The sequence below is a fragment of the Eumetopias jubatus genome, unplaced genomic scaffold, assembly GCF_037043125.1.
Source record: "Eumetopias jubatus isolate StellerSeaLion01/CBP00866 unplaced genomic scaffold, mEumJub1_p1.0 scaffold_14, whole genome shotgun sequence".
Classification (NCBI taxonomy): Eukaryota; Metazoa; Chordata; class Mammalia; order Carnivora; family Otariidae; genus Eumetopias; species Eumetopias jubatus.
In genome coordinates, this window is record NW_028274820.1 from 62,135,219 (window position 1) to 62,147,529 (window position 12,311).

The window sequence follows — 12,311 nt, forward strand, 5'->3', positions numbered from 1 at the left end:
GATAATTGGACCATGTATAAAGCCCAGAGGCTTTAACCATTTTTACCAGGTAGGCACTCTGCTATAGTTGGTATCCATTATTGTGTCCAAACTGCGTAATGTATTCTACAGATATTTATGCATTGGTTAACTATTCCATTCTTTCCAAAACAAAACAAAAGAGGGCATTATAAGCTTGTTATTCCAAGCCTTTTAGAGATAGGAAATCATTCCCTTTTCCGTGCAGGATGAAAACTAGAGCTATTCTGTTCCCTTAAGACTTATTCATTTCGTCTCAAATTGTAATAGTCTGCTGCCTTTGGACCAGTGTGCCTGTCAGAGTTTGGTGGGCGCTTTGGGATCTGGTGAAGGTATTGCTGCAGGGGCTCAGCTGGGTAAGAGTTGAGAAGGGGTGCCCTGACTCCGGATGAGTAGCTGGGAAAAGTATCCCTGGCTCCTGTTGTTTAGAGGGCTCTGCAATTTGGGGTCAGATCATCAGCCTCTCTGGAGCCTCAACTCAGGACCTCGGCTTCCCTGGAGAAGCTGCAACCATCCCATGGTGATCCTCATCAGAGGCGACTGATAACTCTGGCAAAGTTACCACCGTGTCTGATGTCTGCTGTGTCTGTGGGGAGCAGAGCACAAAGCATGCCTAGTACAAGAGCTAGAATAGAGCAGAGCAAAAATTTTTGCCAGGGGAGTCAGAGCAAAGGGATTGGAGCTGCACATGTGAGTGGAATCAGAGAATGGGCTGGAAGAAATTCACATGACCCCCATCCCCAGCTTCATTGCCACCTCTGCCAAAGTCTTACCTCATCTTCCATCCCTGGTAAATTCCTTATTGTTCTGCAAAGGCTCTTTCATGGCCATTTGTTTCTGCATGATGTGGCAGAACGAAAAGATCACGGACGTGGAATTAGACTCCCAGCCCGGTCTCACACTCGCAGTGGCATGGCCTTGGCCAAGTTACCTGCTCCATTTGAATATGTTTCCTCACCCATAAAGTGAATAGAATCAGTCATAAGGTGGCTGCGAGGGTTAAAATGAGCTGATCCATATAAATGACCTAGCACGGGGCCCAACATATAGGACTCAGCCTATGTTATTCCTTTTGCCTTTTCTTGGAATGACCACCTACCCTAACTCCACCTCTGAATGCATCTGTCTGCCACCTGATTTCACCCACTGACTTCAACCACTCACTCAGTGCTGTCACAGAGACCCCCGAACAATAGTGTCTGCAACAAGATAGAAATCTATTTCTCTCTCCAGTAACGGTCCAGACCCTGGGAGCAGTTTAGGGGTAGGTGGGCAGGAACCCAGGCCCTGCAGCTTGTTGCTCTGCCATCCTCGAGAGCTGCCTTCTTCTGCATGGTCCCCAGTGGTTACCACCATCTCCTCTGAATTCCAACCAAGGGCAGAAAGGCATGCTCTTTCTCTTTAAGTCCACAACCCCAGCACCGGACACATCACTTCTGCTCTCTTCACATTAGCCAGAAGTTACTGGCCATGGCCATGGATGTTGTTCTGCAAGTCAGAGGTTCCACTGCAGCGGAGGAAGGGGAGAGCTGACATCACAAGGAGAGCTGGAAGCCTCTGCTACTCTGGCAAACTCTAGTCCATCCTTCATGACTTCCTTCAAAGATGGCTCTTCAGTAAGGTCTTCCCCCTGGACCCTCCCACCAACGGACAGGCTGGGCTTGTGTTCACTGCCCGATGCTCCCATGTGCCGCTGTGTCCTTGCCTTTGTTGTGTGCAGGTCACAATCACAGTGAGGCACGCTTACGTGTACCGCCGACTAGAAGAGGATGACTCCAGGTGTCCTCGGGTGGGCCGACCCAGTTGATCAGTATCGGCAGCCTGGGCAACTGTACTGAGACAAGTTCTGAGACTGAGTGGGGCTCCATAAGCAAGGTCTCTGACAGTCCCAGGAGGAAGGGTGGCAGGATTTATGCAGTGCAGTTGTTGTCTCTGATGCAGACCCTTATGTACGGCAGATAGCATATACTTGATCAATGTTTCCCAAATGAAGAACAGGAAAGTATGTCATCAAGAGCTTGACAAGAGTACCTTGCGCCAGCTGTACCAGCTACTTGTTTGCTCGTTCTTGCCATAGCTGGAATTTGAGGGCAGCTTGTTTCTGACTTGGAAGGTCTGAAATCTGACCCTTTTCCCTTCTGATCCTTTTGGGACCTGGCAAGGCCTTAGGACATATCTTAACAAATCTCTTAAGATCTAGGAGCAGAAACCATATCTCTTTCTTAGCCCAAATATACATGGATCAAGTTGCCAGAATCATCACTAAATTTTTTTTTTACCTATCCGTATGATCATTTATTTGAAAGTATAACAATTAAATCAATCATATTTAAACATTGAACATATTATCCTATTTATGATTAAACATAAAAGGCTGTAAAATTTAGTTTCAATAAAATCAGGATAATATGCAAGCATCCAAGTACGTGTGTGTTCCTAGCACAGAGCTGCATGCAGTGTGGCACGTGGGCTAAAATGATGCTAGGGAGGAAGCAGGTTGCTGCCTGAAGCAGCAAAATCTCATCCAGCAGTCTGATGAACAAGGAAGCAGGAGACCGTGGTCGATGAGAATCTTAAACACAGGCTCACTTTGCGAAGCCAGGCAGGAAGACCAGATCCCTGAGGTCTCTACTGCAGCACAAGCAAATGAAGACAGACTTGCCTGGAAAACTGAGATGGACAAGCCCAGCTTCTGACAGGAGTGTGTGTAATATACAAGAGCACTGACTATATTTTGCTCATTTCCTGCTAGCACACAATGTAAATATGAAATTAGAGTCCTTTGTAGATGTTTCAGGAAGCTAAAGTCTGTCTCTTTTTTCAACAGGATTGAAGTCGGAAGGCCTTTACAGAGTGTCTGGGTTCACCGAACACATCGAAGATGTCAAAATGGCATTTGACAGAGGTGGGCTTATGCTCTTTTGAAGGCCAGATGACCTATCCTTAGCATGCTTTCTCTTGGAGCCGGATTTTATTCATAGTGGGGATGGGTTTCAGAGCTACTGAGAGCCGTTCCACAGGAAGCCAAGGAATAATGGTTTACAAATCACATAGCTCTCTGCCTTTCTAGGGGAGGTATTCCCTTAAAAATTGTGGACAAGTGACCACATGGGGAAGTGAGTTAAAATACTTCTTGAATAAAATACTTCTTTGATGCCATTATGATTCTTGATTTGGTTGCCCAACATTTACAGTCGGCCCACATGGCCCCAGAGTGTCCTACACCCCCACCTGGGGACCTCAGTGACTCTTTTCCTTCCCCCCAAAACTCCAAAGGAGAGAGCATAGGATAGGGGTATGTCCAGCACTGAAACAGGGGAAGCCAGTGGAAGTCTCGGAGGTGGCCCCTTTTGTTATTTATAACTGTGACAAATGCTCCCTAGGCCATGCTATCTCTTAGGTCAAAAAACTTTGGAGCTCCTTAAAAATACAGATCACCCGGGCCCACGCTGGGGACTCATTCAGAAAGCTAAGTGAGCCCAAGAATCTGTATTTCTTTATTAATTTTTATTCAATTTATTTAAACAAAAAACAGGTCACCCATTTTTCCAACCCCTCACTGCTTATCTCTGGCAACCACCAATCTGTTCTCTGTATCTATGAGCTTGGTTTTGTTCCGTTTTGTTTTAGATTCCATGTATAAGAGAGATCATATGGTATTTGTCTTTCTCTGTCTGACTTATTTCATTTAGCATAATTCCCTCAAGGTCCATCCATGTTATTACAAATGGCAAGATTTCACTCTTTCTTATGGCTGAAGAATATTCCATTATATATATACCGCACCTCCTCTATATTCATCCATCGGTGGACAATTAGGTTGCTTCCATGTCTTGGCTTTTGTGAATAATGCTGCAGTGAACATGGGGGTGCACATATCCTTCTGAATTAGGGTTTCTAGTCTATATTTCTATTGAACAGTCCAAATAACTGTAGTAAAGCCAATCGGATAGAACCCCTAGCCTACTAGATAGAACCTTCACTCTGTAGAACACTAGACAAGGTCTCTGATGGTCTGGCCTGTCTTTTCAGGCTCATGGCCAGTTCCTCGGCCCTGTATACTTTGTGCCCTAGCTATACTGAAATACACCTTAGCCGTTTTCATGAACGAGTACCTTGGCTCACGTTGTTCTGTCCATCTAGAATGTGTTCACATCGCTGCCTGGCGAACACTTACCTGTTAATCAGGTGTCCATTCAAGTCTTTGCTCGTTCATGAATCCCCAAGCTGACCTAAGAGTCCCGTTGTCCTTTCCTGTGCCCGCTCCCCCTCCCCACCATGTTTCCACGTCCCCAGCCTCGCAGAGCTTCCCATTTCCTTGTGACTATGGAGTTGCATGCCTGACTCCCAGTCTGACTAGAGCTCTTTGAAGGGAGTATGTCTTTTCTTCTTTGATTCACCAGCGCTTAACGGTGCCTGGCACATGGTAGAGTCTCAATAGATATTTGTTAAATATGTAAATAATGGGATCGGATGACCCATCTGCTGTACTCACTGTGTTCTGCACGCCAGCTTTCTTTATCCTCAGAACCAAATTTGCTGAGACATTTGTTCTTTCAATTCTCTATGTAAAAGAAAATGCTAATCATCTCAATATGATTGAAACTTTCTTATCCAAAAAATGTATAGTCTGTGACAGTTAAATTGGACTGATTTTTACTAATGGTAAAACAAAAAGTCAAAAATTGTTTTCAGAATGATTGCAAACATGGCTAGAATATGACATTACCCATACATGAGGAAGATCGGAGTTTCCCAGATTAAAGTCCTAGGGACAGAAGAGAAAGAACTAAGATAAGAGAAATGTCAGTGAGCTTGTGAGAGACAATAGAAACTGAAGACATTCAGCAATTATGATGTGTGTGTGATCTTCAAATCCAAAGAATACTGGTGCAGCTATATAAAAGCTTGATTTTTTTATTATTATTTCAGATGAGATTGTTATTCTCTTATGAACATTGGTGTCTAGAATATGAATTACTATGCTAAGTTTCTGTCTAGCAAATTACCAGAGGCTGAGCCCAAAGAACTACAATAAGTCAATTTCACTACTCTTTTGGCTACACTTACCCTCAGTCCCAAAATCCCTCTCCGCAAACCTCTTTTTGTTACTTCCTGCACGTTGTCGGTGTTACTAGAAGAGTAGTCAGCTGGGACTTGTACCGGCACATCGCATTCACCGTTGGATCTTTTTTTTTTCTTTTTTTTCTGGGCATGCTTTAACTTGGTGAAATAGGTCCTAATTAGGAATTGGATCACTGATTGTTTTTCAGATGGTGAAAAGGCCGATATATCTGCTAACATCTATCCAGACATAAACATCATCACTGGAGCCCTTAAACTGTACTTCAGAGACTTACCCATTCCTGTTATCACCTATGACACCTATCCCAAATTTATCGAAGCAGCGAGTAAGTATTGAGAACTAACCTTTTATTTATACCAAATTGTGAAGTGGAATGCTTTTAACTTCAGGAAAATTAAAACTCACAACTGTTTAAATTATCCCATGAGCACTCACTTTGCTCAAGTGAGGGGACAATGGTACGGTTAATAGAAAGCCAGGCCTAGTTCACCAGCTGAGTTGAGACAGTACCCAGCCACCTCCGCTCCGCTAAAGCTGGGCACCAGGCAGTTCTCTCTCCATATTGTCCTTTCTGTGCTGGAACCGGCCCCGTTGGGGCTACTCTGCTATATGTCGAAAGCAAAAATGTGTCTGTAGTAAACAATCAGATGTTCTGCAATGAGGACTGTATAGATTAACTACTTATATCCATTAATCACACTCTCATTGCTAATCAATTGAAGTTAGACCCCAAGCTATGCCCACTGATGTTGTTCAAAATTGACAATACTGTGTCAAGTACTATACCAGGACCTCTCAATAATATCCTCTAGTTTAAGCTTCTCATCTACTTGATGAGGCAAATATCTAAATCCCCTCTCACAGAGCAGGAAAGCCAGTGTCCGAGAGCTGAGCTCACAGGGCCAGGAACTGAACATCATCATTGTTGGTCTTCAGCCCATGGTTGCTCATTAGTGTTTGGCACTTGGGTAGACTGCTGTCAGGAGAGAGGACCATATTGGGGTGGGAGGTAGGGGGCAGGGAGTGAGAAGTGGTGCTGCACTTTGCCCAGGAACATAGGAAGGAAGGGGAGAGTCAGATGCTAGAATGCATGGCATAGAAATCAAGCATATTTTGAGGAATTTCTTATGAAAAGTATCTTTGAAGGTAAATACAATAATAAGATGCCTGATGGGGACAAACATGGGCAGGCTGGGATTAGTGCAAGATGTACTTTCCTGATGAGCTATGGCGTCAGTTCCTGGTAAGAGCATTCTTTCCTGGGTCCTGGTAGTCCTGTGTGGAGAAGGTTCTGGCAACTCGGTACCCTCTGCCCCAGGAGGAATGGCAGGGGAACTTTCTTTGAATGACTGCCAATTCCTATCAGAGCCCTAAAAAGCAGAAGCATGCATGTTTCCTCCCTTGGTGAATGTGCCTAGTGTCTACTTCCTAAGCCAGACTGTACAGCGGGGTTCAGAATGCCAACACTTTGGTGAACAGCGCCGTGAGTGCAAAGCTGCACTTGTGGGCTCATATGGGCCAGCGCCCTTGTGTCGTAGGGTGTATTCAGTCATGGAAGCCTTCCAGGAAAAGGCTTGTCATACAACTGCTGGAGAACACTACCAAGTGCGATCCGCTTTAAGTTAAAGCTTATGATAGTGAGATTTCTAGCAAGTCTGGCATTCAGAAGATGAGCAAAACCATTTGTGCCACCAGCAAACATCTCCAGGACTGCAGATTCCTGGGAGGGCAAGGACCATGCCCAGCCTCCTGTCACCCGCCCACTGGGTGTTCAATACATGTGTGGTTCCCAACCTCCAACCCATTCTGGAAGAAGGCAAGACACAAATGCATTGATTAGTTTAAGTGAAATGTTACCTGAAATAGCATGAACTTATTAGGCTTCCCTTAGGCTTCCCTTCCACCTGTAACCAGAACAAACCAAACTTGTTACTTCTCTGAAAACTTTAATGTTCCAGCATGGCACTGACTCCTTATGTGGGCTCTTCACAGAAATCTCCAATGCCGACGAGAGGCTGGAAGCCATCCATGACGTACTGATGCTGCTGCCTCCAGCCCACTACGAGACCCTCCGATACCTGATGATCCACCTCAAGAAGTAAGGGGACACCTCCTTGACACATCCTCTGTAAATCCTGTCTGCCTGGGACAGTGAATGCGTTAGGAAGAGTTCACAACCTTCCTCCCCAACCCGCTGAGTAGACAGACTCTCCTTTAAAGTGAACTCTGCTGCCTTCACTAGGCCAGCCCCATTCGTAACTGCTAGAACCCTGACTCCGTGCCCAGAGGTGCGCCACACACTTTACATGGGTTATCTCTGTGAGGTGGGTATTGTTAGGGGCCTCAGGTTACAGACAAGATTGCTGACGTTTAAGGAGGTAAAATAACTGATGGGAAGAGATAAAGTGAAGCCAGGATTGAAATCCAGGCAGTGTGATGGAGAGCCCATGCTCTACCTTGACCATCTGTCAACACTGCCTCCATGTCTGCATCTGCCGCCCACATTAAGCCCTATGTATACTCTGTGTTCTGTTCTTCCTCCTTCTGCTCATTCTAGTTCCAGACTCCTGAGTCTGCCTTGCTTCCGGGCAAGCACATTCCCATCCTGATCCCTTGGTTTTCTTGATGAATTGGTGACCTAACACCGAGTAACAAATTGCCCTCAAACTTGGAGGCTTAAAACAATAAAGATTTATTATCTCAGTCTCTGTGATCAGGAACCCAGGTGTGGCTTAACTGGCTGCCTCTGGTTCAAGGCCTCTAATGAGGCTATGGCTGAACCTATGGCCAGGCTGCAATCTCACCTAAAGGCTCAACTAAGGGAGCATGCGCTTCCAAGCTCACTCATGAGGTGCTTGGCTAGATTCAGTCCCCGGAGATGTGTGACTGGAGGCCTCACTTTCTTGCTGACTGTTTGCTGGGGGCCACCCTCAGCTCCCTGCCATGTGGGTCTCCCCACAGGCAGCTCACAAAATGGCTGCTGGCTTTCCTCAGAGCAAGCAAGCAAGAGCACCCAAGACAAAAGTTAGAGTCTTTCATAACCGAAACTCAGAAGTGACATCCAGCTGCTTTCGCTATATTCTGTTTGTTGGAAGTAAGTCTCTAGTCCAGCACATACATTAGGGGAAGGGATCACACAAGAGTATGAATGATAGGAAGCAGGGATCACTGTGAGCCATCTCAGAAGGTACCCACCACAGAGGGCTCTGCATTGGGTTGTCTGTTGTGATAGCACATAAGACGGATGGAGATGTTTGAGTATTTACAGGACCTGGTTGCAGACTCTTTTACCGCAACTGTGGATCTCTTTCTTTCACTGTACATATATAATGAAGTCAGTGAGTTGGTCTTTGAGATGTTGGAGGGATCGGGGCATTTCCGTGCACCTTCCTCTGTGTTTTTGGAAGACACAAAAAAGTGGCCTGTTCTTAGATAAAATGAACCAAAAATTGTCTGCACTGACTAGTTTCCAGATCCATTCAAAAGTGAAAGGAAGCAAGTTGAGAATACTGTATAAACTACTGGTGTTGAAGTTTTTGTTTTTTACCGTGTAAAACATAAAAATATTGATGCTCATATTCACGGTGATCAGAGATGTAACAACATTTAGCTCAGGTTTCCATTTTGATTCATCTATTGAATTTAAGAGTATCAGCAATTTTTGGATAAGTAATAGACTATGAATGCCAGCCTGGCTTTTAGTTAGCCATAAATTATTTCTTTAGAAGGAAATTAGTTCTAATTGTTACAGTTTGGAAGGCAAAGAATCATTATTAGGAAAAATGCTGATATGTCCCAGGTGAATCTTTAATGCCAATAATTCAGTATCTTTATCATGGAGGGTTTGTTAGCCATTTTGTTTGGCCAGGCATGGTGCCTGACTTAATGGGGAGATATGAGCAATTTGATAATGAAGAATGTTCCTCTTTTCTACCTCCTTAGCTTTGCAACATGAAAATAATGCAAGCTGAATTGGCCTTCCTAAAAGAATACTAAGTGGCCAATCTTAATTAGCTCCAAGAGAATAGAGACAAAGGGATGGCCTTCTGTGTGGAACTAAACACGTTTTAATCATACTTTGCCCTTCTATGGAGAACGTACTGTCTTTTAGTTCTATTACGAACATCCAAAAAACCTCAATTCCTTAAAACAAGACTCTAGGAGACTAATTTTATCCCACTAGGAAGGTATTAAGCCAACTCTGGAGTTTGACTTTTATTCTTAAAGGCTTTGCTGTTCTCATCTGGATGTTGAAATGATGATTTTCAATTCCAACAATAATTACCGCTCCAGACCTCATCCTGTGGGAACTAGAAATAATGTCCAACTGCTTTCCTGTTTGGCCACATTCCAGCCGTTCCCCTGTGTGATAATGGTCTGGCTATTCCTACACTCATGGCGCCCCACCCTACAGTAACCTTGCCCCTCTGACACTATAGGCCTGCCAGGAGACCGGAGATCTGCCCTCAGCTTCCCTGCCGGCAGCATACAGACCAGCAGGAAGCAGCTACGGGGAAGAAAAGCCTAGACCAAAATCTTTATGCCCCATGGGCCAGCTAAGAATCTGCGGCCCCTTTCAACCAATATCCCCTAATCACATTTCCACATTTATTTAGTAAGAAGACTGATTTTCTAATTTTAAAAGATGTGTCTCTACCAGATTCACTAAGTAATTCACTTCCACTGGCTGAAGGCAATGTCAACAATGTAAAAAAAAAAAAAAAATCAGAAAGTTACCTTTTTTAAAAAGCTTTATTTTTTTACTTATTTATTTGAGAAAGAGAGCATGGGAGAGCGTGAGCAGAGGGAGGGGCAGAGGGAGAGGGACAAGCAGACTCCGTGCTGAGTGCTGAGCCCAAAGTGGGGCTCAATCCCATGAGCCTGAGATCATGACCTGAGCCAAAAATCAAGAGTTGGATGCTCAACTGACTGAGCCACCCAGGCGCCCCCCCCAAAATTACCTTTTTAAAAATACTTTTCTAGGGGTGCCTGGGTGGCTCAGTTGGTTAAGCGACCGCCTTCGGCTCAGGTCATGATCCTGGAGTCCCGGGATCGAGTCCCACATCGGGCTCCCTGCTCAGCGGGGAGTCTGCTTCTCCCTCTGACCCTCTTCCCTCTCGTGCTCTCTGTCTCTCATTCTCTCTCTCTCAAATAAATAAATAAAATCTTTTAAAAATTAAAAAAAAATACTTTTCTATAATTCTGATTCTCAATCTTCTTTTACAACTTCCCAAACCAGAGAAATTCTTGGGAGCATACATGCATAATGAGTATAACAATTCATCCGCAAGTCTATGTAACATCTCTGTGTATGTGTCTATTTTGCAGGGTGACAATGAATGAGAAGGACAATTTCATGAATGCTGAAAATCTGGGGATCGTGTTTGGGCCCACGCTGATGAGGTCCCCCGAGGACAGCACCCTCACCACCCTCCATGACATGCGGTACCAAAAGCTGATTGTGCAGATTTTAATAGAAAATGAAGATGTTTTGTTTTAATCCACCAGGGAAATGAGATGAATGGCCCCAGCCCCATTTTGTTGATAAGGGTAAAGGAACAAAAACACTTCTTACACTTGATTTGTTTTTCAAAGAAGTGACAGAATTTCCTGGACTGCAGTGGATTGTCAAGTCGGCTACTGTGTCTCATAGACACCCACCTCCTCCATGTGAGAACAGCAGGGGTGAGAGTGACCAAAGGCCCTGTCCTGGGTCTTTGCTGTGCCTCCTACATATGTCTGGTTTGCTGGAAGAGTGATTAATGAATCTTTCTCTAACTTATTAAAAAAAACAAGGTAGATCTTTAAGCTTCAGTCTTATCAGTAATAAAAGGGAATGTAATTCATAGAGGTACTTGATACAGTTATACATTTTCCACTTACAAGAAGAAGACAATTCTATGTTAAATGTTAAAAGAAACTTATATTGTAAAATGTATTTTTATTTTAGCTGCAAGAATGTTATTTTATTTCAGCAAATAGAACTCAATGCAGTGCATTGATTATGACCCTGTGTACCTTGTCCTGCTTCTTGCTGTGATCCCTGAAAAAGTTTACCATGAATGCAGTATTATCTTGACATACCTCTGTCCTTATCAGTGCTTTGCAATGAAAGTTCACCGGCCACCTGTGTCCCTGCTTTTGATAGGTTTTGCTGTTAAGCACTGGCATCTTGCAGTCCTACGGTATATGTTTATAGCAATTGTAAGATGGTCTGAAACATCCAGATTTTCTTTCCATAAAAATTTTGTGAAATCCCAAAGTATGTTTTGGCATTGGTTAGAGTCTTTCCATATCATGTGTGTATATCCCAGAACATGCAGAAAGTGGTCATTTTACATAAAATGATGTGGGAACACTGGTTGAATCTGGGCCATGTAAAAAGTTAGCACTTTCCCTATGTCTTTTCAGGCCAGCACTCGGAATTAACCGATTAATGGCAAGTTGTATTGTTGTCACATTTCTGTATTTATGAAAAGTGAATTACTGATTACTGATTTTTTTCCATTTTTGTTTTATAAACAAGCCTATTTTTAAAAGAATGAATAAGTTTGGTTTTTACAAATATTTGTTCCTCCTTGATACAAGTAGCTCTGTATGGATCATAATTTAATACAATTTGATCGTGATAGTTCCATCTTCTGGGTTATAAATTTAGCTTAGCATGAGCTTTTCACAGCAAGATCTCTATATTTGGTAACATAGGTAAAATATTTAAAGCATCAAAACCTGTAAATTTAAAATTTTTTTTTTCTGAAATCCAACTACAATGTCTTTTCCTCTGATTGTCTGAGATGATCCATGTACTTACTGGCTAGTTTTGTTTTGGAGTGACCAGAAGAGAATTACTGTGTGGTGAGTGAGCTGAATGGAGGAGGGCAGTGCAATCGTCCTGGAGAGTTCCAAAGGCCACGCGGATGGACTCCGTTGGCACACGGTGGGGGGGGGGGGGTCAAAATGGTTCTGCTGGGTCCCTGCCATTGTTGTTCCTCCCAACTGTACAGATTTGTGGGTTGTAGCTTATGTACTTCTTGATACTGTCAAAAAATTATCTGAAAATGGTTTTATTTTGTGAAGTGAATAATACTTTGTAATTTATGATAGTGTAAATGGAAGGAAAAGCATTAAATGTATTAAATTCTTCTGTCTATCACCTTGGAGTGTGCAAAGAAAATTGGTGCTGGGGAGTGGCGGGGGTGGGGGCGGG

The 12,311-nt window shown here is 43.7% G+C and overlaps 1 protein-coding gene across 2 annotated transcripts in view; it reads left to right on the forward strand.

The window, feature by feature from the left end:
- CHN2 (chimerin 2) overlaps nt 1-12,257 on the forward strand; it is a 288,638-nt gene extending 276,381 nt beyond the window's left edge. For both annotated transcript variants that reach the window (XM_088018348.1, XM_028119330.2), the window contains 4 exons: nt 2,846-2,923; nt 5,292-5,429; nt 7,097-7,202; nt 10,433-12,257. In XM_088018348.1, the coding sequence (XP_087874474.1) occupies nt 2,846-2,923; nt 5,292-5,429; nt 7,097-7,202; nt 10,433-10,604 (494 nt within the window). In that variant the 3' untranslated portion in view covers nt 10,605-12,257. The remainder of the gene's footprint in view (nt 1-2,845; nt 2,924-5,291; nt 5,430-7,096; nt 7,203-10,432) is intronic.
- Nucleotides 12,258-12,311: the final 54 nt, after the last annotated feature.